Raw genomic sequence first — 27,678 nt, forward strand, 5'->3', positions numbered from 1 at the left:
CTTCCAACAAAGAGGGAGCAGTGAAGCATTGTTCTGCCTTTCATCCCTCCCGCCTCCCTCCTACCAGCTCCTTCTGGCTCCCCAAATTGATAATTTTGCTACTGAATTTTCTTAGTGCAAACATAATATTACCATCGTTCTTCTAAAATAGTCTCATTTCCTGCATTCAAGAAGTACATTCCCAGGTCAAGCTTGGAAGCTAATGGAACATGTTGTGTGGGAAACCAGGGTACTGTTACCTTGAGTTGAGTTAAATCCCAGTTGTCTTGTATTTTCATAACATGAATGTTCTTATCTGATACATCAGCTACATAGATATACCTTTGAAGTAAACAGCATTTACATTTAAGCAAGTAATAATGAAAGATGATACTAACTCTTATTTTGGAAAAGAGGTATACAAATTCACAATAACTCAACATGCCCATGCAATACCTTGCTAAACCACAGTGAAAGATAATGGAGTAGTATGTTTAATGTTTTGAAGTAGTTTAATAAGCTTTGAATATGAAATTTGACCAAAAGCAATGGAATTGGTCTTTCCAAATGCCATACAGGCTCAGTCTCATTAGTTAAAAGAGTCACACTTTATTCTTTAAATTGAATGGAGGTAAGTGGATCTCTTATAAGGCCAATAGATATCTATACTTCTAGTGCTTGAAACTAGTGCTTAAAAAGATGTAGCAGATGATCATGAAACTCAATCACAATCATTTTTAAAAAGAGGAGGAATACTTAGAGTTGTTTTCCACAGGGATCATCTCTACTTACTGTCTTACCATTACATTTAATATTCATGGTACTAACCTTCCATTTTAAAACACTTTAAAAGAATGTCTCTCATAAAATTTTATACTGCATAAAATAGCATTTTCTCATGGAAAAGTCTGCTGTAGTATGAAAGGAAGTCTGCCACTTATACAATCACAATGCCCAGTCTAAGTTGGGCCTCCCTGTCTAAAATGAACTTTTGGGTAACTGAACTTAGTATAAGTGGTTAGAGTCCTTCTGACCTCATAAAGAATAGAAGTACTATGCATTTATTCTTTTTAGTCACACAGGAATTTGGAACAAACTATGCCTGCCCGCCTATGTCCCTGCCCAGGCTATTTTTGCTACCACCTGTCCTAGGTGTCCAGGAATCCACCAGTACCCAGACCAGGGGGTAGGGCAGAGCAGTCTTAGGTACTGCCCTGACATGGGGCAGGCTGGGGATGCCTCCCATCCCAGCCACCTCCTGTCTCACCTAGCCTCCCATGGCCAGAAAGACGGGGCCCTTGAAATTTAAGAAATTAAGATAATAATATTAACAATGATGAAAAGAAGGCTGGGCCACAGAGACTTGTTCTCTCCTGGAGCCCAAGACCCACCTGCCCTTGTGGCCATGCTGGATACCCACCTCGGGACCAGGCATCCATCACCCCACAACCCATGGCCCCAGACCTCTGTAATTTTATATTGAATTTGAGCTGAAGCTTTATATATTTAATTCATTTTGTTAAACGAGAAAACATATATTCCTTTTCCTCTTTAAAAAAAAAAAGAATTTGAAACAAGGACCTTATATCCATTGGTCCAAATCCTTCATTTTGTTGAGGGAGCCTTATGTGCACAAGGGCAATGACATTAAGGGTGGCTTAAGATCACACATTAAGTGTGAACCCTTGCCACACTGGATCCCTGCACACATCTATTGAGTACTTAAGCCTCAAGATGTAACCACTTCTTCAGGGATGGAGTCCACAAGAACATCAAGGGTAAAGGGTTGAAAATTCAAAAAAGAGCTTACTTCTTGTCTAGTGAGATTGTAATTCCATTGGCAGAACTAAATCCTCTGGCCACCACTTTAACCTCTCTTGGGCTGTAGAAAAGCACATGAGTCCAGCGAAGATCCATGACCAACTCTAATAGTGCCAAGAAGAAGTTGGTAAAATAGCGGTCCCTGGTGGCATAGAACTGTTCTGGTCCGAGAACCACAATATCATTCACACTAAAATGAAAAAAAAGAGAGAGAGACAGAGAGAGGGAAAACCAGCAAACCATGGACTAGTTAAAATCATGAAATCTCAAAGACCAATAAATTGATCAGCTTGAAGAATTATACAAGAACTAGTATGGATTAAAGAATTCCACAAAGAGTACATGGCTTTTCATTGCCCTGGTGGGTTTTCTTTTAGCCACTTGTTATTTGTTCACTCTTCCCTTCCATAGAAGTCAGCAAAAATAGATAAGTTTACAGATAAACCCCAAATCTAAATCTGTTAACTTGTGAATGTTAATAGTAGTTATCTGTGGTGGTCATAGTGCAATTCACCAGTAGTTCTGGTTCTCTTCTTTCTTGAATTAGGCTTCTCCGTGCCCTTGGAGTTAGGCACAGCTGTGTGACTTGCTCTGGCCAATGAAAATGAAATGATATATTAGCTTTCGAGATGGGAGGCTTTGAGAGCCAGAATGCTTCCCTCATTCTTCCACAGTAACCAGCAACTTTTCTGATAAAGTGTGGTCCTCTCTTAGGGTACTACATGAGGACACCATACAGCTGACTTCCCCAGTCTACAGTGGACATATAGCATGAGTGAGAAAACAAAACAACTTCATGGGTTTGAGCTGTGAAAGAGTTAGGGTTTTTCTTTTCTGTTATTGCACCAAGACCCAGATCAGCCTGACCTTTATATTTTCTCTGCATGGGTGGGATTATGAGTGTTATTCATTTCTTATTTATGTTCTTCAGTACCATTACAAAATTTAAATGAAGCAAATCTTACTCTTACAACAAAAGCCAATAAAACAAAGTCAGTTCCATTTTGGAAAAGAAAAAAAGAGATGACTTGAAAAAAATGCAAGAAAAAAATTGAATTTTGTGTGTGTGTGTGAAGCTCCTTTATGCAGCAGCTTTGTAAAATACACAATATTGTCAATAAGTTTAATGTGCCACCCTTTCTAGTGGTATACATGCATTTTAAAATTTTTATTTTATATTGGAGTATAGTCAATTAACAATGATGTTAGTTGTGGGTGTATAACAAAGTGATTCAGTTACACTCATATGAGTTTAGACTTAATTTAGGAAAGAAAAATTTGGATGAATCAGGAGATACTTTGAGGTTTTGGTGTATAATGATTTTCCCAAGTTTGTTGGGCTACTTGGCTTTTAGGTTTCAGTTTACACAATCCTTCTTCCAAGAGGTATTGCCCAACACCATAGATTAAGTTAAACTCCCTCATAATATGTCCTGTGGCACTTTGCTCCACCTCTTGAAATGCCTTGTCATTGTGTTTATCAGGGCACTCCTCAAAGCCCACCTGCTCTGTTCCAGCTGGCATTGTCTCACCCAGCTCTGCATGGGACCTGACAGAGCCCACAGTGCACCCTTCTAGTGCCTTGCCCGTGTCTGTTATGGGCCTCTTACTCCTACTTCCAGGCTTCCAGCTTGGTATGAAAGCACAGGATATCACCAGATTTGCCTTGCGCATGCATAAGGAGCTATGCGCAGGAATTAATACCCCTTGAAGTAAATCTTTGACTACTAAAAGATGGGGCTGGTGGATAAATTCCTCTTCCTCTCTTATCTTGATTAGATTGTTTTGAAATGATGCTTATGTTGCTTATTGGAGGGCAATCCCATGATTTTAAGTAGTCAGTTACACTTAGCTGTACACTTAGTGGCTGACTTGACAAATATATTTACTATAAACTCTCTCCTGTATCAGTACAGTTCAGTTTAGTTGCTCAATCATGTCCAACTCTTTGCAACCCCATGGACTGCAGCATGCCAGGCCTCCCTGTCCATCACCAGCTCCCAGAGTTTACTCAAACTCACGTCCATTGAGTAGGTGATGCCATCCAACCATCTCATCCTCTGTCGTCCCCTTCTCCTCCTGCCTTCAAACTTTCCCAGCATCAGGGTCTTTTCCAGTGAGTCAGTTCTTCGCATCAGGTGGCCAAAGTATTGGAGTTTCAGCTTTAGCATCAGTCCTTCCAGGGAGTATTCAGGACTGATCTCCTTTAGGATTGACTGGTTAGATCTCCTTGCAGTCCAAGGAACTCTCAAGAGTCCTCTCTAACACCACAGTTCAAAAACATCAATTCTTCAGTTCTCAGCTTTCTTTATAGTCCAACTCTCACATCCCTAAATGATAACTGGAAAAACCATAGCTTTGACTAGGTGGACCTTTTTTGGCAAAGTAATGTCTCTGCTTTTTAATATGCTGTCTAGGTTAGTCATAGCTTTTCTTCCAAGGAGTAAGCATCTTTTAATTTCATGGCTGCAGTCACCATCTGCAGTGATACTGGAGTCCAGAAAAATAAAGTCTGTCACTGTTTCCATTGTTTCCCTATCTATTTGCCATGAAGTGATGGGACCAGATGCCATGATCTTAGTTTTCTGAATGTTGAGTTTTAAGCCAACTTTTTCACTCTCCTCTTTCACTTTCATCAAGAGGCTCTTTAGTTCTTTGCTTTCTGCCATAAGGGTGGTGTCATCTGCCTATGTAAGGTTATTGGTATTTCTCCCAGCAATCTTGATTCCAGCTTGTGCTTCATCCAGCCCAGCGTTTCTTGTGATGCACTCTGCATATAAGTTAAATAAGCAGGGTGACAATATACAGCTTTGACGTACTCCTTTCCCTATTTGGAACCAGCCTGTTGTTCCATGTCCAGTTCTGACTGTTGCTTCCTGACCTGCATACAGGTTTCTCAAGAGGCAGGTCAGGTGGTCTGATACTCCCATCTCTTGAAGCATTTTCCACATTTTGTTGTGATCCACACAAGCACAGGCTTTGGCGTAGTCTCTTCTGAATAGCGCTGCTATAAAAAAGTTACCACAAGCTGGGAGGCTTAAGACAACACAGATTTGTTGTCTCATTTGCTGTCTGTCTTCTTTTAAGGACATCCATCATATTGGATTAAAGGTGGGCTGTAATATAGCCTCATCTTAACTAATTACATCTACAAACATCCTATTTCCAAATAAGGTCATGTTTTGATGTATGGGAGGAGGGTTAAAATTTCACTTATATATATATATATTTTTTCACTTCTATATCTTTGAAGGGACACAGTTCAACCTATGATACTCCCCTTCCCCTGCCTCAGGTTGGTCTCTGCCTTTTGCATCCTGCGGTGGTCCTCCCTAATAAAGGACTTGTGTCTCGAGTTTTCCCTCAGGCTATGCTGAGGAGCTTCCCATGAGGTGACCAGGTAGGTCATCAGGCCTGTGAGAGAGCCCCCATTTTGCTGAAGAACACTGAAGCTCAGGTTAAGTGGTGGGTCCACACCTTCTCAGTTACCGTGTGGCAGCACCAGTCCCCACCATGCCTCAGAACCCAACACGACACATCGTGGCATCGTGGGAAAAGTCAACAGCGTTACGTTCTCTTACGTCCTGCCCTCTGCTTTTCTTGCCCCCTAATTCTGTTTGGAGAAATCAAAATATGTCGTTGAGAAAGAGAGCAAAGGAGAAAAGATGGACTTGGTTCCTTTGCTTTCCCTACTCTTCTACCTGGTGCGAAGATGAACCTCTACTGTTTTGGAACCAGTCTCAGTGCTGAGTCCGTTTTATAAGAGATTCTTCATAGTTCATTACAGGCTCAGAACAGGCAACCTAGCCCATAAAAACACTTAGAATTTTTCTCAAAGATGTTCACCACAGTAAATAAGAGCCCAGCTTTGAGTTCAGAGGCATCAAGGTTTACACCGAGTTCAGCCACTTACAACTTATGTAACTTGGCCCCAAACTGCTCTAAGTCTGTTTACTCCTGCCTGTCACTAAAGGCAGTTGTGAGAAGGGATGGATCAGGTTCCCCTTTCGGCACAATGCCTGGCACATAGTCAACACTTGATAAGTGTGAGTTTGTATATGTGCCTACAGGCCTTTTTTTTCCCCTTCAAATTCTACTTTAACGGGATGGGGAATACGTGTAACTATATGGCTGATTCATGCCAATGTATGACAAAACCCACTGAAATGTTGTAAAGTGATTGGCCTCCAACTAATAAAATAATATTAAAAGTGGTTAAAAAAAAAAAAAAAAAAAAAAAAAAAAAAAAAAAAAAAAAAAACTTTGATTGAACAACGGAATGGTCCTTCTGGAGGCCGGTTATAACACCCAGTGGGTGTGGCTCTCAGATTACCACCTACTAGGACAGGTAGAGGCTGTGGGTGTTTACAGAGCCCAATAGCAGGTACTGCGCTGTTGGTTACCTAGGATGGAATTAGAGCTTGGGAATCTAACTGAGCACCTTTATAGGATTAAAATGCTTTCCAAAAGTTGCAGATATTCAATACCGAACACAGCAGTTTCTAGGGAGGTGCTGGGCAGTGTCACCATGGGAACCTTTAGAAAGCTTTAAGGAAAAAAGCTTCAAAACAAAAGTTTAAGACAGCCTGCTGAACTAAGAAAGCATACAGCAGAGGTGCAAAAATAAATAGAAGTGCAAAATAATTCCATACCTTTTGAGAAGTTCGTGTTTTATAGTTTTCAGGTATACCAAAGAACGTTGTTGTTCCTCAAATTTAAATATCTCCACGGTGGAGTCCATGTGGGGATGGTTCACAACGTAAAGATACACAGTTTGGTCTAAATTGGAGAAAAGGCATAATTTCCAAGAAGTTGGCTTCTATTTCAACTATTTTAGACATAGTATAGAACTTGATTATGTCCAGGGATTTTTCTTACACATCTTGTATCTGATTCCCACAACCCATCTGATTTAAGTCAAACAAATGCCAGAATCCCATTTTATTGAAGAAACTGACACTCAGAAGGTTAATGACTTACGAGCAGTTTTACCACCACACAGTGGCAAAGCCAAGCCCAGATATTTCTGCAATGCTCCCTTCAGCCTCACCTGCACACCCTCTCTAACAGGAAGATGCAGAACTACCATGGTGATTAAACATAGATGTGGTTTCCCAAGGTGGCCCTTCAGCAAACAGAAGTGGGTACAAGCAAGTGAAGCTTTCTCGAGAATTCTTTACTGTGAGAACTGCCTACATTGCAACACACATTCAAGAGGTGTCAGGCCTGAGTAAGCGTATTAAAATAAACACCTCCCAGTTACAGAATGAACTCAAGTCACCCTACCTGAGGTTGCAGAAACGGTATTTATTTGTGAATCCAATGGATGTGAAATGTAAATAGGAATGTAGGAGAAGATAATTAATTGTGAAGTCACTCAGTCGTGTCTGACTCTTTGTGACCCCATGGGCTGTAGCCTACCAGGCTCCTCCATCTATGGGATTTTCCAGGCAAGAATACTGGAGTGGGTTGCCATTTCCTTCTCCAGGAGATCTTCCCAACCCAGGGACTGAACCCGGGTCTCCCGCATTGTCGGCAGACGGTTTACCATCTGAGCCACCAGGGAAGATAGTAGGAGAAGATAGATTAGCCAATTCTAGGTTCTAACTAGCCTCAGGAATTTTCACCTGTCTGTTCTCATACTGGAATATGAACTGCTGTGATGTGAACCAGATTGGGGCAGCACTCTGCCTTATCAGAGTAGTCTTTTCTAATTTACCAGGAGCTCTAAATCAGATAGGCTCCAGAGTTTGAAAAAACCTGGGCCCATGCTTCTACTCAGGACTGGATCTGCATTCATCTCCTCAGTTCCCTTCTTGGGGTTTCCAATTATGCAGTGGAGCAAGCTGGAAGCTGGAGCCCTGAGATGTGGGGGTTATCCTCAGGGCCTCTGAAACACACAGGCAGCTTTATCTGAATTAAGGAAAAGTTCTCCCTCACAGAAGAACCTTTCTTTTGGTCTGACCCAACTTTATTCCAGGGACTCGACAGATAGAACACGAATAGGATTTAGTCCCCACGTGGCCCTTCAACAAGACACTCTTGCTGGTCACAGCATGAAAAATATATGTGCTGCCCTGGCTTTACCCCCTTCTTAAGACCTGTTTCATTTAAGAGATGTCTGGTGAGAAGACTTTTGTTCTCTATCTTCTCATTCATGCCAATTTATGTATAATGTTTTGGCCTTGTGAATTAAATACATAATTAAGGGAGGTCACTATCAAATAAAATGAGATGTTAATAATAATACACTCAATTTCTGAAAACCTGATTATATGCCTGAGGATTAATCAGTAAATGGTTCTATCTTAAAAAAGAAAAAAAAAAAGTAAAAACAACTGTCTCTTCTGAGAGTGATGGTGAATTTTCAGAAGGGAGTGACATGACTACATTTGCACAGAAAATAACTACTTGCTTATAAAAATGATTTGAAGTGATACAAGAGGGCAGGCGCCATCAGGGGCCACTGCAGAATCTAGGAAAGACATGCTAGGGACCAGGACTGGGATGGTGCAGTGAGGATAGGGAGAGGTAAGCGGCTTGGAGAGTTCTGTGAGGGGTGAATTGGACAGAACACTGTAACTAGTCGACTGAATGAGGCAAGGAGAGGGGAAGAGTCAAGGTTGGGCCCAGTGTTTTATTTTGAGGAATAAATTATATATGAAAGGACTTTATGAACTGAAGAACAATATAAAACTGTTAGGTACAATTATCTTTTAAAGAAGAGCTTGCTAAGCAAATACATGTCATATGTTATTACAGATTTCAGGGGAATATTTAACTTAGTAAAAAACCCTGATGCTCGGAAAGATTGAAGGCAAGAGGAGACGGGGGCGACAGAGGATGTGATGGTTGGATGGCATCACTGACTCAATGGACATGAGTTTGAGCAAGCTTCGGGAGATGGTAAAGGACAGGGAAGCCTGGAGTGCTGCCGTCCATGGGGTCGCAAACGGTTGGACAGGACTGAGTGACTGAACAACAAAAAAGCTTTGAGCTATTTAAAAGGTACCCATTTATTTAAAAATTAGCAAGTCTCTGTTGGTTCAGATGAAAGGGATGAAACAGATCGATTGGATAAGTGGACTGAGATAATTATTAATAATTTTTTGTTTATTGAAATTACTCTAGCAAATTTATATTTAACAATGCATTGTAACTCCAGTATGTATTTGGAAGAATTAAAATACCATTCATTGAAAAATTTTGATTTGCAACACTTCCATTTCTCCTCCTTTTCATGTCATTACTACTAGGGAGGTTTCATTCTTCTTACATTTTACATGATCCATAGACCCACAAATATTTACAAATTGTTAGTCTAGAGTTATACACTATAAAGAAAAATAATATTATTTTAAAGTATATGTAATACAGTGTATTCATAACTATGCTCTGTTTTCTGTGACAGCTTTTTTGAGATATAACTCACTTGCCTTTAAACTCACACTTTGAAAATGTACAGTTAGTGTTTTTACTGTATTCACAGAGTTGTCCAGCCCGAGCCACTATCTAGTTCCAGAAGATTTTCATCACCCCCCACAGAAACCCCATATCCACTGGCTGTCACCCCCCATTCCCCACTGTCCTGAGTCCCTGCCAACCATGAATCTACTTTTTGTCTATAAATGTACCTGTTCTGGACATTTAATATAAATGGAATCAAGCAGCATGTGGCATTTAGTGACTGAATTCTTTCACTTAGGGTAATGCTTACAGGGTTCATCAGTACTTCACTTATTTTTATTGCCAAATAATATTCCATTGTATAAACATACCACCTTTTGGTTACGCAGTCATCATTTCATGGGAATTTGGATTATTTTCACCTTTTGCATGTTAGGGGTAACGCTGCTGTGACAATGTGTGTGTAAGTTTTTGTTTGAACCTATGTTTTCAGTTCTCTTGAGTATGTGCCAAGGACTAGTTTCTGCATCATGTGGCAATTCTAGATTTAACATTTTGGGCAACTGCTAAAATGATTTCACACGTGATTGCACCCAATCCTACCAGCAAAGTGTGAGGATGTCAACTTCCTTACATCTTTGCCAATGCTTGTTATTGTCTGTCTTTTTTTATTGTAGCTGCTCTGTGGTTATAAAGTGGATTCATTATGGTTTTGGTTTGCATTTACCTAATGACTAAGGATACTGAGTATCTTTTCATATGTTTATTGACTATTTGTATATCTCTTTGGAAGGATCTACTAAGATCTTTGTCTATTATTTAATCGGGTTGTTTGTCTTTTTGGTTGAGATGTAAAAATTATTCATATATTCTGGATATAAGCCTCATCAAATATCTGATTTGCAAATCTTTTCCTCTTACTCATTAGGTTGTTTTTCACTTTCTTGGTGGTGTTTTTTTCTTTATTTAGCTCATCCTAATAGAAGTGTATCACCTGGTAAACCACTTTGGTATTTTATTATTTTTTAATAAGCTTTTTGTTTTATCTTAGAGCGTAGCCAATTAACAATGTTGTGATAGTTTCAAGTGAACAGCAAATGGACTCAGCCACACACATACATGTATCCATTATCCACCAAACTCCATCCCATCCAGGCTGCCATACAACCTTGAACAGAGTTACCTGTGGTATATTGGTTGTATCTTTTGAAGATTTTAATATTGATCATGTCTAATTCGTCCATTGTTTTCTTTTATGTTGTTTTATAATGTCACATCTTCACTTTCACTTTTCACTTTCATGCATTGGAGGAGGAAATGGCAACCCACTCCAGTATTCTTGCCTGGAGAATCCCAGGGACGGGGGAGCCTGGTGGGCTGCCGTCTCTGGGGTTGCACAGAGTTGGACACGACTGACGTGACTTAGCAGCAGCAGCATAATGTCACATGATTATTTTCAAAGGGCCTTTAGTTTATATGTTAGATTTCTGAGAACAACATTCAGACTGGTTTTGATGGTGAGATGAAAAGGGAATAGGGGAAAGAGGGTGTGACCACAATCTAGTCTTTCCCTCTTTCATGCAATTAAAAAAATGTTCTGATATACATTTATTATCTCACAAATATATACCTTTATGGTAAAATAGCATCTTCCCTCCTTTGACCTACATGCTGGGTAGTTTGAGGATGAGTGGTTTGTATTTCCCTCATTTCCCCCTTATTCTTCAGCATTCAGGCTTTACCTTTGTCAGTGAAAGTACTTATTCCATGTGGATTAAAGGATGCTTTATCAAAACCATCACTGATGTTTAATTCCTGGACCCTTGGGTTTTGCTCATTTAAATCCATCAAGAAGATTCGTCCTGGCTCATCTGGTGCAAGGTCTGGCATGCCTGGATATTTTAATCCCTTTAAGAAACAGAGAAAACACAAATGTTCAAAGTTCTAAATTTCTTTTATAGATTTCTAGAATTTTTTTTTACACTGTCTGGTGTTGCCATTATCTGATCTGAAGGATTACCAGTGTCATCCAAGCTGTTGGGAATGGGAATATGGGAAGAACCTATTTTCAGTTTTTAATATATAGAGAGGAGGTTAAACCAAAGAGCATAATACAAGAGACTAAGCTGAATTACTTTGTGTGAGTCCCTTGGCCTGCGTAAGCTACAGGTTACTCATTTATAAAATGTGGAAGTTAAAATACTTAATTACTAAGGCTCTTTCTAGTCCTGGGGTGTATGGTTTCATTGCACTGCTCCCACCCTCAGTTCAGTTCAGTTCAGTAGCTCAGTCATGTCCAACTCTGCAACCCCATGAACCGCAGCAAGCCAGGCCTCCCTGTCCATCACCAGCTCCCAGAGTCCACCCAAACCCATGTCCATTGAGTCGGTGATGCCATCCAACCATCTCATCCTCTGTCATCCCCTTCTCCTCCTGCCCTCAATCTTTCCCAGCATCAGGGTCTTTTCTGTTTGTCTTTACATAATATAACAATGTAGGGTGGGAGCATTGTTACACCCTACATTGTTATATTATGTAATGACGAAGAGTAAGATCAGCTAAGAACTAATAGGAGAACCAGTTTCACTGAGTTGACTATTTCTGACCTGTTTGGTTCCTACAGATTGGTCCAAAGATTTGAATGTGAATCCTTTTCTCCAAATACTGTAAAACGTTCATTCCAGTAACTTGTACAGTGGCTGTTTCTACTGGAAGGACAAGGTGTTTACCAACCAATAATAGGTGTCCTGAATGTATTGGACCTTTCCTGCATCCCAGGTCACTGTGTCAAAACTTAGGATTGGTTTATTCTATACTAATTATTAAACTCAGTCTACTTCCTCCTTGTATCCTTCCTCTATCACTCTGATGTATGTAAACATCAACAACCTTGTATATTTTCTTATACACTTATATATGTCTACTTATACCCAGTTTAAATTCTTTCCTTCTCTTTCTTTCTACTCTAACTTCTCCCTTGCACTCTCTCTCCCCTTCTTCCCTCCCTCTCTTACACACACACACACACACACACACACACACACTCTTACTCATACTATTCTTGGCCCTTCCATTGCCCCACTCCCTGACCTCTAGGAGAGTAGGTCTTCAGTTCCAAATTTGTTGTTGTTGAGTCACTCGGTTGTGTCCGACTCTTTGTGACCCCATGGACTGCAGCAAATAACTCTGCCTGTATATCTTCAAACTTTTCTTAGAATAGTCCTTCTATGCTTAAATCTTATGGGAAACCTGGCTTTCCTCAGATAATACCAGCCACTGAAGCCCATCCGTGGAAGGGCTATTCCCTCTATCATTCATCCTCCTTAAGTCACCACACCTAGAGGACAGATCAGTATGCCCCTGTTGTTGTTGTTCAGTTGCTAAGTCATGTCTGACTCTTTGCAATGCCATGGACTGCAACAGGCCAGGCTTCCCTGTCCTTTGCTATCTCCAGGACTTTGCTCAAACTCATTTTCATTGAGTCGATGATGTCATGTAACTATCTCATCCTCTGTCATCCCCTTCTCCTCCTGCCCTTAATCTTTCCCAGCATCAGGGTCTTTTCCACTGAGTCAGCTCCTCTCAGCAGGTGGCCAAAGTATTGGAGCTTCAGCTCAGCATCAGTTCTTTCAATGAATATTCAGGGTTGATTTCCTTTAGGATGGGCTGGTTGGATCTCCTTGCAGTCCAAGGGACTCTCAAGAGTCTTCTCTAGCACCACAGTTCAAAAGCATCAATTCTTTGGTGCTCAGCCTTCTTTATGGTCCAACTCTCACATCCATACATGACTACTGGAAAAACCATAGCTTTGACTATGCACACCTTTGTTGGCAAAGTGATGTCTCTGCTTTTTAATACACTGTCTAGGTTTGTGATAGATTTGCTTCCAAAGAGCAAGTGTCTTTTGACGGCCTTGAGCCATGAACTTCTGCTTCCAGACCTCGAATCTTGCCATCATCAGTTAAGAGCCTGTCTTCTAAGGAAGACTCACTCTTTGCTCAGTGCTTCCTTATCAAGTTCTCTATCAAGTCTCTTTGCCCTGTTCTAACTTTTATATAGGGCTCTTGCCTGGAAAATCCCATGGACAGAGGAGCCTGGTAGGCTGCAGTCCATGGGTCGCTAAGAGTTGGACACGACTGAGCAACTTCACTTTCACTTTTCACTTCCATGTATCGGAGAAGGAAATGGCAACCCACTCCAGTGTTCTTGCCTGGAGAATCCCAGGGACGGGAGCTTGGTGGGCTGCCGTCTATGGGATCCCACAGAGTCGGACACGACTGAAGCGACTTAGCAGCAGCAGCAGCAGTCTAAAATCAGGTTGAAAAACACTATAAAGTTATCATCTCAACTTCAACCAGACATTTAGTATTCTTTATCAATATTTGTGTTTATTCTAACATATAAACTACTGTGTATCTCTAAGTATCTATTCTGATTTATCTTCCATAGACCACACCATCTTTCTGTATTCTCAGTGGATGACTTTACCTCCTTTTTCACTGAAGAAAAAAAAAAATTCCATGCCATTCAACATGAATTTCCTGATTCCCTCCTTTCTACCTCAGTTTATTCTTCAGTTTTATCAATTCTCATCCTTTCTTTCTCTTTTCTAAGGAAAGAATATCCTTCTGTTCTTAGTTAATTCCCTGTTCTCTAGGGCCTATCTTTAGAATTCTCCACTCATTCTTCACCAGTGTCCCCTTCTTTTACCTGAAAAATTGCTCGTTTCTCTTTCCTTGAAACAAATATTTTCCAACTTTACTACTTCAAACAGGCATTTTTGTCACCTTCCTTCACTGTCAAATTTCTTAGAAACATCACTTGATCTTGGTGCCTTGGTTTGAATTGCTCCAACTCTTAATTCTCTGGAATCCATATTCTACTAGTTTGTAGAAATACCTCTATAAAGGTCATATCAACGACCTCCAAAATGTTGTATTTAATAATCCTCCTATATTTCCTTATCTGTATCTCTGTGGCATTTGACACTATGGTAGAAGTTTTATTTCTTATCAAAAAATCAAAAGTAGAATTTCCAGATAGAATTACTGCTGCTTTTCCTGCCCTTCCCTCCTTCTGTCCTCATCCATCCCTCCCTTCTCATTCTGCACGCTTCCCTTGCAGAGCTCATTCATAAGGTTTCAGGTATTTCTTGTATATCAGTAATTATCAAACATGCACATTTCCCTGGAACCTCTCTATGGAGCCCTAGCTTGCATCCCAGCTTGTTCGTAAAGGCAGCTCAAAATCAAATGATCAAAACCAAAATCGTCTCTCCTCAAATCCTTGCTCTCATTTGTATCTACTCTCTGTTAAGGGAATCACTGCTTTCTCCTATATCAGGCCATACAATTGAGACTCCAAATCTATCCTTTCCTTCAGAGTCAATTTGTCAGTAAGTCCAATGGCACAAATAATGGTGACACTGGGGGAAAGACATCAGAGACACCCAGTTCTTCCCATTTTCACTTGAGGTAGATCTTCTCTTTTCACGTAAGGAAAATTAAGCCCAGAGAAATGAAATGCCTAAGTCACTCAGATCATTAGTTGCACAGTGATGTACAACTTTCTGCCACACCATAATGAGAGGTTTGACAGTAGAGAATATTCTATTGCTTAAGAGCACTGCTCAGGGCAGAGCCCCACAGCAAGTCTGGTGGGAGCTTGGAGGAGTGTAAGGTCACTGCCAGCTGGCAGAAGGATCAGGTGCTCTGGAAATGGAAATGATCTGACTGGGGAATAAGGGTGGGGCATGGCAAACAAACATGACCCACATTAAGTGTCACGACGAATGAAACTCTTTACACATGCTTGGTTTTCTGTTTAAAGCAGTTAGGTAAGAATCTTGGCAAATGATTGCAATTATTTAGATACTTTTCACCCCTGAAAATGGCAAAAATCACTTGGGTGTGCAGGCATCTTATTTCCACCCACAGACTCCAGGAGCGTGTGGACAAGCACTGAACTCCTGCTCAGCCCACGTTCACCAGGACACGCATTCAGTCGGCAGTCAGGCGCCTGTGCGCGCCAGATACTCTGTCAGGTGCGGCATGGCAGCAGGCACGCCGAGGTCCTAGTCTCAAAAGGGCTGGCGTCCAGGGAGGCCGCGCCAAGCAGGCCCATCAGATATGGGGAGGCCTCTGAGGCCCTAACCACAGGGAAACCATGGGGTCGTAGAAGGGCCGCCTTGCCCAGAAGAGAGAGTGTTAGGGGTATTCCTGAGGGATTAAAGCTCCACTACAGTGAGCCCTCACAGGGAACTAGGAGTTGGATGCCAACACATGTGAAGAAGGGAGTAATCTTGCTGGCAAAGAACAAGTCAAGTCCCAAGGTAAGGAAACAAATAGCCTGCTTGGCACCTCTAAATAGACTAAAAATATCTATCACACAGAATTACTCCCTAAATCAGCAGCTTCCAAACATGTTCTAGGATGGCAGGAAAGGGCAGCAGGAGGTGACCAAGAAGAACAAGGACTTGAATTTATTGCAGTACAGCAAGATTAAAAATAAGCAAAGAACATTATCCTTATCCTATAAGAATGAGTTGTTTGTTATTTTGCAGAAAGAGCTAATGTTTCTCATAGAATTATTTGTGATGAAAATCTCTACTTGCTGCATAACAAGAATTCAGTACACTTAGCACTAGTAAAAATATTAATAGGAAAGAAACATACAGTAGGAGCTACACATCTCCTAGCCATAAAATAATTGTTTTTAACAGTCTGTTGGGCATCACATTGAAAATCTAAATTGACAGTAGGTAATTTAAGTCAACAAAGAAAAAGCTTTTCTAGACAGCTGTAGTTTTTGGAGGAAAACTAAAGAAATAAAATCCTTCCCACCCACCTACCCTAACATACACCACCACCAGGAGCAATTTAAAATGCATAGTGACTATAGACCCTGACTATACTGAAGAATTTAGAAATTGGGACCATTAAGGAATATTTTATCCCCCTCCCCCCCAACGCTTTTGGCCAAAAAGACATAGATTTTTTTAAATGTGTTATTTGATAATATTTTATTAGTATTTTATTGGCCCAAATGGAATATTAGAACATGCAATTCCAGCAATCAGAATTCACATTGGAAATGTAATTAATATCTACTTTTTTCAAAATCCTAAGTCCCACTCCAAATTGTAGCTGATTTAACTAAGTATATGATAATTTTCAATATTTTTGCAATATAACATTTTAATTTGTCGAAGTTCAGTCCTTTGCATAGCTTCCTAATCATCCCAAACCTGTGAAGGTGGTACTGGAAATAAAATGCAGATTTTCCCCTACTCCTGTTTGAAAGAGGAACCCAAGATGGAAATGCTCAGGGTTATGAATTGAGTAACATGGCTAGCATTCACTCTGCAAACTTTTACTGAGTTCCAAACTCAGGCAGGCATGATGAGATGAATACCGATTAGTAAGAAGATGACTTCCAGAAGCTGAGGCTCAGCCAGTAGGGCAAAGGTGAGGATGGATAGTTGCAGAGCAAATCTGGAGCCTCGTCTAGGAAGTGAATGGAATTCAATATACACTTACCGGTACTCCCCTGGGTATATAACTGCCCACAGGGAGCTGCCCACCATGGGGTAGGCAAGCCTGGGCACGTCTGTCTTGCCTCAGTTAGCCTCTGGAATCCCATTTTGGTGCTTTTAGTTGACTAGTTTACACACAAGTGGGACACTTGTGTTGGCGACACTTGAGTTGGCAACACTAATGTTCTGTCCATATAGCTATTAACTTGCGCATCTGAGGAGCATGGGAAATACTCACATTGGAGATAAAAGCCAGCCCACTAGGAAGGATGTCAATATCTTCAGAGCCATTTTCTGTTAAAAAAAAAAAAAAAAAGCTGAGGGTCAGAAAGATGCATGAATGGTGGCTTAAAAAGTAACTTCACACACAGAACATCCCTTTATTCTTGCCTGGAGAGTCCCCTGGACAGAGGAGCCTGGCGGGCTGCAGTCCATGGGGTTGCAAAGAGTCAGAGACGACTGTGCACGCATGCCCTGCCCTCCGTGGAGTAAAATAGACTTGGGGAGAACCCAGCAAATTGAATAAAACAGTTTTAAAATGATATGAATATGGGTGGGTTAGTTTTTAAAATACATTTATTAATGTGTGTTTTTTTTTAATTGTCAGGTTTTCTGGTTCGTTTTTGGCTGTGCCGGGTCTTCATTGCTGCATGGGCTTTTCTCCAGTTGTGGTGAGTGGGGGCTGCTGTCTAGTTGCAGGGCATGGACTTCTTCCTCCTGTGGCTTCTCTTCTGGCAGAGCATGGGCTCAATGGCTGTGGCTCACGGGTTTAGTTGCTCTGCAGCATGTGAGATCTTCCCGGATCAGGGATCGAACCCATGTCTCCTGCATCGGCAGGTGGATTCTTTCCCACGGAGCTATCAGGGAACCCCCTGGATGGGTTAGTTTGTGAACAGACCTTTTTCTATCTCTTTTTTCATCTAAACGCCACTTCTGGGCTTCCTTTTGCTCTGGTCCCCTTCTGCCCCTCTCCTGGATGGGAATACTCACCAGCCTTTACCAGCACTTGACTCTTTCTCATGGCAGAGCACCCATTTACTCTAGTCCCGAGGCATCAGCTTCCACCCACATACTCTTAACTCTCCAATCTCTAAATCCCAAAGCTTTCTGCCAACTTCCTGACCTCTGTATTTACCTGTATATACATGGATAGTGAAAGTCACTCTGCTGTGACTGACTCTTTGTGACTCCATGGACCATATAGTCCATGGAATTCTCTAGGCCAGAATACTGGAGTGGGTAGCTGTTCCCTTCTCCAGAGGATCTTCCCAACCCAGGGATCAAACCAGGTCTCCTGTATATAGGACATTTCTATCAGGCCTTTTCATTTCTCATATTCAACATGTATCAAAACGATCTGGAAATTTCCCTCTTAAATCTGCTCCATTTTGTATATTTCAATTTCAGTGGATGACATTTCCATCCCCCCAGTACGCAAAGTAGGAACCTTGGAGTTATTCTTGATGTCTTCCTTTCGCTTACTCTCTAAAACCATCTGATCACAGGTCTTTCAAGCTCTGGAACTCCCTCCTGGATTTCTGTAATAGCTTCCTAGTGGGTCCACTTTGCTCCCCTACAACCATTCTTTTTAAATCGCAAACTTGACCTTGTAATGCCCCTGCTTAAAACCTTCAAAAGGTCCAGTACGGCTGGCAGTAAAATTCTCAAACTCCTTGACCTAGACCCCCAATTCTATACCTCTTGGCTCCGATCTCAATTCTCGCGGCTCCCAACCTTCACTCTGCGTTCCAGGTGTGCTGCAGCCCTTCTGTCAGCAGTTCCCGAGGTGTGCCAGGCTTGTTCACCTGCATACCTTGGCACGTGCTGTTGTTACCTGCTTCTTGGCAGCACGTTTCCCACACCCACTCTCACCTTCACTTGGCTGAGTATCACAGGCCCTTAGAGATGACTTGGATGCTGTCCCCTCAGCCGTTTCAACCTCTCTTGGCTCCAACATCCAATTTGTGTACTAATGGTCACCTGTCACTAATATGGTCACTACCTCCACCATGATATTTTCCACACTTGGGCTGCAACTTGCTTGGATCAAGGACCTGGTTTTATTCAGTACCGTATCCTTGTACCCAATATAACACCTGCCTTTTCACTATAAAAGCTTTCAGCAACAAGCTGGTTGACTGACTAAAAAGGAGAGACTGCTTTAGTTTTTTGAACTTTGTCTTGTTTGAGGTTACAATATTGACACGTGAGTGTTAATTTCTGAATAGAGGATGTCCTGAGTTGTATAATCTCTGGTTTAGTCTTTTTATCTTCCAAACACCATTTCACACATCTCCCATGATAGCACTAACCTGCTTCAGTAATTCACCTGCAGCATGGGTGGGCATTTTCCAGAGATGCTATGCTGGTTTTTTTTTTTTTTTTTAGTTGCTCTGTCCACAGCACAGGGAAGCTGGTGCTTTGCACTCAGATGTGGAAAAGAATTAGTAGCTGATTGTACATTATTCCTGACCCTCCTTTATCCCCCTGCCCGACCTGCACTGCATCTGCATGATGGCCCAGTGTATCTTAGCAACAGTGGCTCTTGTGGGAGTAAGAGCCTCTGGGACACCCTCCCCTGAGTCCTCTCCACGTACTCATTACCCTATGCACAGATAACATTAAAACCCCACTGCTAAGTCTAAAACCAGTTTTACAAATAGGTATCTCCTGCCTTTTAATCTGTCAACCCTATTTTTTGGCATAACCTCATTTCTCTGGCCTCCGATTGTTCTCTACAGATGTCTTGAGAAAAAGTCATGCCAAAACATTACTATCAATTAATATTATCATTTCACATCTTTGAGGGAAGAAAACAGCAAGCTAAGAAAACAAATGGAACCTTCCATGGAGTAGAAACATATCTTGGAGACATGGGAAGCTACAGGAGGGGAAAGGGAAGGAGAGGAAGATAGGAAGACTTCACATACAATGGCTGTCTGTCTACTTGGTAATTCAGCCAAGAGCAAGCTAATAAAGCTGTTCCTATTTCAAGGGCAACTTTGATTAGCCAAATAACTTCCCAGTTAAGCCAGTCTTTGAGCCTCAAAGCCTTGGAAAGAAAATGAATTTAATATAAAAAAGATCTTTGAGGTATGATTTCTGGGGGGTTAGAATTATTTCACTTTTTAAGCTTTCTTCCTAGAAAGAATACTGGGGACGGAATGGGACTTCCCTGGTGGTCCAGTGGTTATGACCCCATTCTTCCAATGCAGGGGGCTTGGGTTTGATCCCCAGTAGGGGAACTAAGCTCCCACATGCCACCCAGTGTGGCCAAAGTAAAGAAATAAATAAAAAATAATGAAGAAGGAGAACAAAAAGAGGAAAAGTTTGTTCTGCCAATAAAGTGGAAGTTTTCGTTGTGTTCAACTCTTTGCAACCCCATGGGCTGTAGCCCACCAGGCTCTGCTGTCCACGCATGCAATCCATGTCCATGGCATTCTCCAGGCAAGAATACTGGAGTGGGTAGCCTCTCCCTTCTCCAGGGGGTCTTCCTGACCCAGGGATTGAACCCAGGTCTCCTGCATTGCAGGCAGACTCTTTACCATCTGAGCCACCAGGGAAGCCCTCGACCAATAAAATTAATCAGAAAGTCTAGGTCTTGAAGAAAACACAAATCAGAAATTTTCCCCAGCTGTTACTGCCTACTGCACTCTGCCTTCAATTCTTTGGTTTCCCATGCTTTCACGAAGCTTTTCACTCTCAAAGAGGAGGGTCTTACAAGTATCATCTCATTAGTGAGCTTTATTTAAATATCCAGCTTGCCTTGTCTTGGTCAGCTCTATTTTTTAATATTTCACTTTTTTGCATCTCAGATTTTCTGTTTTCTGCTGCCACCATACTTCCCTGAAACCCCATAATAAAAATGTGCTGTCAGTAGATAAGAAAGGCAGTGTTACACAGCAGAGAGTACAAAGGCATAGAAGAAAACCACACTGCCTCTTAATCTAGACCTGTCACCTTCTAGTTCTGGACCACTGGGCAGGGAACTTCATTCTTCTGGGTGTCAGCTTCCTAATCTTCAAAGACAGATGGCAGCACCCACCTTACGGGGTGCTTGTGAGGATGATGTAAAGTGTTTCCAGAGGACTCAGCAGAAACCTCATGGACACTAGGCCTTTGATAAGGTAGTATTATTATTTTTAGGTTTATAGCAGTATTGTCCTGTTGACAGATGACCCGTGATCATTCTCACTTGTTCAGTTCTGTACATGTAGACCGTACATAAGCCAATAGGCATGAGATGTGCATGCCTTTTTTTCTCCTGCTCTAGTTTTTTGGAATAATTGCATTTATTTCCGGCTGGGCTGGGTCTCCATCGCTGCGCGGGTTTTCTCTAGTTGTGGAGCGCAGGGGCTGCTCTCCTGCTGCTCACTGCAGCGGCTCTCTCATGAAGCGTCGCAGACACGGGCTCCGGGGCACGCGGGCCTCGGGAGTTGCACGGGCTCAGTGGCTCTGCACCATGTGGCATCTTCCTGGGTCAGGGACAGAAGCCATGTCTCCTGCAGTGGCAGGTGGGTTCTTTACCACTGAGCCGCCAGGGAGGCCTCTTCTGCTCTAGTTTTAACTTCTCAAGTCTATCTGAATCACACAATCTGAGAGTTGGGCTAGACTCTAACAATGGTTGAACAATGCTCTAATTACTGTCTAAATTAATTGGCAGACTCTTTTGAGAGATATATGTATAATTAATATGAATATTGCTCCACAAGACAGTAAACAAATGATTGAATGTTACATTTCCTTATTTTTTAAATCAAATTAAATCGGACCCTGAACCCACATTGCGCTAAACTGGTAGGAAGTTCAGCCTGAGTCATTATTGGGTCTCTCTGCCAGGGTTGTGCAGATAGCTCCGGGGATTTTAAAATGAAGCTGAATATTTGGGGAAGTCCATATGGCCTTTGTTCTACACTAGGCACCACTGAAATATTCATTGCCAAGCTCATGTGGTCCCTTTAATTTAGAAAATTTTGCTATACATACTGCACTATGTTATACACACACGCACACGCGCGCGCGCGCACACACACACACACCCCTTTGCTCATGCTCTGACACACACACACACACACAGACACACAGACACCCCTCTTTGCTCATGCTCTGCCACAGCATAACGGATCCAGCCTCCCTAAACGTATATTGTATCCATTCCTTTACAGGTCTTGATTCTCCCCCAGAATGGGACAAAGTTCCCTGTTATTTAAAAACAACAACCACATATTCCCCTTCCGTCTCCATCAGAATCCCTTGAAGGAGCCTAGGTTTTTAAATTTCAAAGTCAGGAAATGGTTTGTCTTCAGTTCCTTCTACTTTCTAGCTCGCAGTACACACCTCATCTAAGACCAGGGAGCACAAGGGACAGGCTATTTCTCTATTTGTTTTAGAAATTGAGGGGGAAAATAAAGACAGAAAACCAAAATCAAAAGGGCTCTTTTATATATATATGTGTGTGTATATATATATATATATATATATATATATGTATGTATGTATTAGTAACTTATCTTGGAGATCATTTATATCGCAATAAGCTACACTGTTGTCCTGAAATAATTCACAGCCCTTGACCCTAGGAGGTTTACAGTCTGGTTGTGAGGGAAAGACACTGCTGGCTCTAAAATAAAGCATGTGGTAGGTGTCCCAAGTGAGTGGGAGTTTCAGAGTGCTATGAGAGTTCAGGGGTAGAAGAGGGATTTCCAGCTGGTTTCGGCAAGCAGCAGTGAAGAAACCATTGGAGGTAGTTTCATGAGCAAAGGTGAGAAAATGAAAGAGTACATCCCTAGAACAGCATCTGGCTAGAGGTTTTTTTTTTTTTTTTCCCTAGTAGTATCATCAGGGTGAGTGAAAGGCTCAGAGCCAGAACAAGCAGTTGAAGCAGTAAGGCGTAAATGAGATCGGCTCTGTATGGGGGCCCAGGCGAGGCCAACAGGTCTCACGTGAAACAGTGAGGGGTGAGGGGGAAATAAATGGCTCCTTCACTTTTTTTAAAAAATATTTTTAAAGTCTTTATTGAATTTGTTACAACACTGCTTCTGCTTCATGTTTTGGTGTTTTGGCCTCAAGGCATGTGAGATCTCAGCTCCCTGACCAAGGATGGAATCCGTATCTCCTGCATCGGAAGGCAAAATCTTACCCCACTGGACTGCTAGGGAAGTTCCAGTTTCCTAAATTTTGAACTGAATCTCTTTGAAAATGCAGGTACCAAGCTTAACAGAAGTCTGGAAGAAGAGCTGATTATGGATGGGGGTGTGAGAGAGGAAATGACAGAAAGGCAAAGTAGATTTCAAACAGGAAAAAAGGCCTGCAGTTTGAGAGATCAGGGATTCAACTATGGATTTTCAATTTATTAAAAAAAAATCTTGATTGGAAGGTTCTTGAGAATAAGGGCTTAGTCACATTTCTTTTAGTACTAGCAGATAAATTTTGAAGGCAGTGGCACTGGAAGCTAGGAGGATCATCAAGGAGAAGGGAGAAGGAAAAAAAAAGAAGTAAGGCAACAGAAAAAGACAGAGAAGGAAATGGAATGTCACAGAGTGGACAGGAGCAGAGTCCAGCGAGGGGCCAGCCAAAGAGTAGTCAACAACATATTTCAAATGATGGAGAGATGTCAGTAAGAGGACCGAGAAAAAGCCATAGATTTTGACGTTAAGGACACCCCTTGGAGATGTGGAATCAGATAGCTTGTGTAAAATTGATGAGGCTGAAGCCTCAGTAGGAGGGTTTAAGGAGTAGTAGTGAATTAAATGAGCAGCTTCAGTCAGGGGGATGGTGACCAGGAAATTGTACTGTCACATACATACCAATTCCCTCAATAAGGCGGCAGTTCTGGGGTTCTACTGACTCTACTTCTCGATATGCATTCATTCTTTCTCTGTAGAAGATAAAAACGCCGGAGGTCAGTGCACAACATCCAAAATCAATGTCTAACCACCTTCAAATTTATTAACCTTTAATAAGCCTTTAACTACCTTCAAATTCATTAACTCTCTTTCTCATCATTTATGGATGATATCACAAATAAGTAGGCATCTCCTTTTATTTACATTTACTTATATAGTGTGGACATACTCTGGGTATTGTGCATATATTTTTTATTTAATAGTATATAAGTATTATTAATTTAAATGCACAAGACTATTATCTAATGTGATAAAGTATCATCTATTATAAATCTGCAGTTTGTTTCCCTTAACCCCTTACAGTCTTGCCTTTTGATCCTTGTCCCGAACTGCCTTCCTAAAATTCAACAGGGTCTCCTAATAGCTAAACTCTGTAACTTTTGCTTTATAATTTTTTAAATTGTATGATCATTTACTTTGCAAGTTCATGAGTCCACTAAACTGACCATATTTTAAACAATTGGCCAAGTTATTTTTGAATAGTGTTTTTGATTCCACAGTGAAACATTCTTCTAAACACCAGGAATAATTTTACATTTTTATTAAATTGTATTCAGGAAGATTCTATACTTATCTTACCGTGACTTTTAAAGAAATGCTCTTTAAATTGGCTTTATAATTATCATTATTTTTTATGATTTTCTCACTTCGTGCAGTGGGAGCAAATGTAACAATAAACTCTTTTGAGCTGAACTAGAATGCATTATCAAAAGGCACCATGCTCCTCAACAGATTCTGCCAATAGATGTGAACCTCTGAGAAGACCAACTTCGATTTAGAGAAATAAATAAAAACAACCTGAAAGGACTGAAAGCAAGTAGAGACTAACATCTATTCGGGAACACATGTCATCATCTGACAAACATTTCTTCTTACTAGCCAAGTATTCTCCTGAGATATTTCTGGAATGGCTATCACCACTAGATCTTCCACTTCCAAAGGTCAAGTCAAATACAGAGACAATGCCAATCTCCCCTTGCAGGTTTCAGTTCATTTCCCTGCTGTCCTGCTAGCTCCTTTAATCTGGTAACCCGGTACCCCTCAAGGTTGAACTTGCCTTGGACAGCCTCTGAGTCAGCTAGAAACATCCAGGGTAGCCTGGCTCCCTCCCCCAAGACCAGCGCTTCCAACAGAATTAGTTTGTTCAAGGGTGGGTGGAATGCTGAGGGTGACCTGGGGAAGGTGGGGAGTTGCATAACTTTCAGAAAATAAATCGGGGCACTTCTGCCTCAGGATCTTAGGAAAGGCAAGAAATCAGCTCACTTTCCACATCAGAGCTTCTCAAGGGATGGTTTGTTACGTGGGATTGAGAAGACGGGGTCCCCAAACAGCTCATTCTTACCCACTAGGAAGGCGGCCCGGGGCAGCCCTTAACCTAACTTGGAAGAGAAAAAGCCCAGGACGCTCAAGATGCCAACTCACCTAAGTGTCAAAAATCTCTCCCAGGCTAGGGCCAGGCCGGCGCCCAGCAGGATAAGTGCCACCAGCTTCCCCATGGTCTCCAGGGTCCAGGGGCGCCCAGTGCGCAGAGCACTCGGGAGGGGCTGCGGGCCGCGCCGGTCCCGCCCTCAAGTGGTGCCCGCCCCGCCCCTCCTGCGCAGGGCAGGTGCGCTGCCAAGGCGCCGGGCTAAGGTCGCTGCGTCCCGCCCCTGGCCGCAGCGCTGCTCCGGGTTCAAGGCCACATTCACCTGCTTTCAAGGCAACCTTTACTCGCGGATTCCTTTATTCTTCAGGGCTCAAAATACAGAGACAGGACCCATAGCCCTGGGTTCCCTTGGCAGCTTTGGCGAGACCCCACGGGTGGGTGGGACGATAGAGGAGGAGGTTTGCTGCCAAAAGCTGCGGAATTCTACCTCAGCTCCTCAAGTGGCCTGATGGGGAAACGAGGGGCAGAGAGCGCGGGGAGCTGTAGTTCAGACCCAGAAACTTTGCAGTTTGTGGAAGGTAAGGTGTTCTATGAGACGGAGAATTGATCCCAGACACAGGGTGGAGGCGGGGGTGTTCTGTTTGTGGACTGGGTGGATTTGTGAATGTCAGCATCTGCCCCCAACATTTGAGATAAAGTCAGGAGAAATGAAGGGAAAGAAATAAATAGAATAGGTAACAAGATGAGCAGAAGGGAGGAGAGAGGGGGAGGAGGGAAACAGTTTCTTTGGAAGGTTAGACTTTCAAAAGAGTCCTAGATCCTTCTTTCTTCTTTCTTCTGGATCTTTAGATCTTGCCAGGCAAATAATCTGCACCCTCCCACACTCATGATGAAGATCAGGTTGGAAGAAGGGGAGCAGGAGGTGGGAAAGACTTAAAGAGTTTGGGCAAAGCCAAGTAGCATCTTCAAGATCTGTCTTTATTTTCCACAAGGGAAAAAAAAGGACTATTTCTATTGAGTGTAAGTAAACAGTGTTTGAGAGAACACAGAAGTGGAGATACTAAGTAAGGGAGATTTCTGACTTATGTGATACATAAATACTGTCTGAATACATAATTATAGTGGAATAATAAAGACTGCCATTTATGCAGCACCTACTGTGTACCTTGCATTGTCCTTAGAACTTTGCCTATGTTAACTTTTGATTCTTGGTACCTCTCTGAGGTAGGTAACATCCCAGTTTTATAGGTGAGAAAACCAAGGCACAGATTAACTGTGTAACTTGCCCTTGGCCACGCCACTAGAGAGTGGCAGCGTGAGCCCTTCCCGTGCCCTTCCTAGTTATGCTGGTGTTTATTAAAGCTGTGGAGGAAGGGCTACTAAAGGGGCGCTGTAACATCTGGAATTGCATTGATGACAGTTACTTCTTAAGGAGGTTAATTTGAAAAGAGTTCACACAGAGGAGGAATACGTATTTATATCTGCCTGCTGCTGCTGCTGCTAAGTCACGTCAGTCGTGTCCGACTCTGTGCGACCCCAGAGACGGCAGCCCACCAGGCTCCCCCGTCCCTGGGATTCTCCAGGCAAGAACACTGAGTGGGTTGCCATTTCCTTCTCCAGTGCATGAAAGTGAAAGTGAAAGTGACATCGCTCAGTCGTGTCTGACTCTTCACGACCCCATGGACCGCAGTCTACCAGGCTCCTCCATCCATGGGATTTTCCAGGCAAGAGTACTGGAGTGGGGTGCCATTGCCTTCTCCGATATCTCCCTGTATTTATATAAAAATATTGGAAAGATACACAAGAAACTAACAAACTGATTTCCCCTAAGTGGGACAGATGGGATGGCAAGGAGACTTTTCAACCTTTAAAAAAAATTATTTATTTGTGGTTGTGCTGGGTCTTCATTGCTATGTGAGCTTTTCTCTAGTTGCCATGGGCAAGGGCTACTGTCTGTGTGGTTGTGGTGCGCAGGCTTCTCAGCGCAGCGGCTTCCTTTGTTGCAGAGCACACAGGCTGGGGCACTCGGGCTTTGCTGGTTGTGACACGTGGGCTCAGTAGGTGCGTTGCCCAGGCTCGGGAGCACGGTGCTTAGCTGCTCCAGGGCACGTGGAATCTTCCCAGAGCAGGGATCAAACCTGTTTCTCCTGCCTTGGCAGCCGGACTCTTTACCACTGAACCACCAGGGAAGCCCTCAACGTACCTTTTAATATAACTTTGATTTTTAATGAAGAGACTCCTGTGAAAGCAGTGACCCATTTTTCAGAAGAAAATGCATAAGTACACACACACACACACACATATGGTGTGGAAATTCTGCTGCTGCTGTTGCTTCAGATTTCTTCACTTAGTCAACACCCTGCATGTTTGTCTCGAAGAAAGACAAACCCGTGGATCACTGTGTGGTGATGACTGTCCAGACTGGTTCATGGCCACTGAGTTTAAATCATTCGCTGGAATGGTGTGTGTGTGAGTCCATGGGAGGCTGGGAAGGAAGGGAAGGAGTGCTGCTTGGCGTTCACACTCAGCACTGTTTGGCGAGCACTTAAAATACTTGCCCAGCACTGAAGACTTGGTGTGAACAAGATGCCCTTGCCTTCAAGGGGCTTACATCCTAGAGGGGAAATATATTTCAAGGAAGGAAGGGAGGGAGGATAGGAAAAAAA

General features: G+C 42.3%; 1 protein-coding gene and 1 long non-coding RNA gene across 2 annotated transcripts in view; one reads left to right on the forward strand and one right to left on the reverse strand.

Moving 5' to 3' along the window:
• The window catches only part of PON3 (paraoxonase 3), a 29,860-nt gene extending 4,657 nt beyond the window's left edge, over nt 1-25,203 (reverse strand). Inside the window, exons 1-7 of the mRNA XM_065938760.1 lie at nt 25,069-25,203; nt 23,548-23,618; nt 16,980-17,035; nt 10,950-11,115; nt 6,453-6,579; nt 1,790-1,990; nt 240-321 (exon numbers count right to left, since the gene is read on the reverse strand). Of these exons, the coding sequence (XP_065794832.1) occupies nt 240-321; nt 1,790-1,990; nt 6,453-6,579; nt 10,950-11,115; nt 16,980-17,035; nt 23,548-23,618; nt 25,069-25,142 (777 nt within the window). The 5' untranslated portion in view covers nt 25,143-25,203. The remainder of the gene's footprint in view (nt 1-239; nt 322-1,789; nt 1,991-6,452; nt 6,580-10,949; nt 11,116-16,979; nt 17,036-23,547; nt 23,619-25,068) is intronic.
• Nucleotides 25,204-25,453: 250 nt separating this feature from the next.
• LOC136170780 (uncharacterized) overlaps nt 25,454-27,678 on the forward strand; it is a 41,296-nt gene continuing 39,071 nt past the window's right edge. The window contains exon 1 of the long non-coding RNA XR_010663681.1: nt 25,454-25,590. This is a non-coding gene — a long non-coding RNA (uncharacterized lncRNA). The remainder of the gene's footprint in view (nt 25,591-27,678) is intronic.

Source organism: Muntiacus reevesi, chromosome 6 (assembly GCF_963930625.1).
Source record: "Muntiacus reevesi chromosome 6, mMunRee1.1, whole genome shotgun sequence".
Lineage (NCBI taxonomy): Eukaryota > Metazoa > Chordata > Mammalia > Artiodactyla > Cervidae > Muntiacus > Muntiacus reevesi.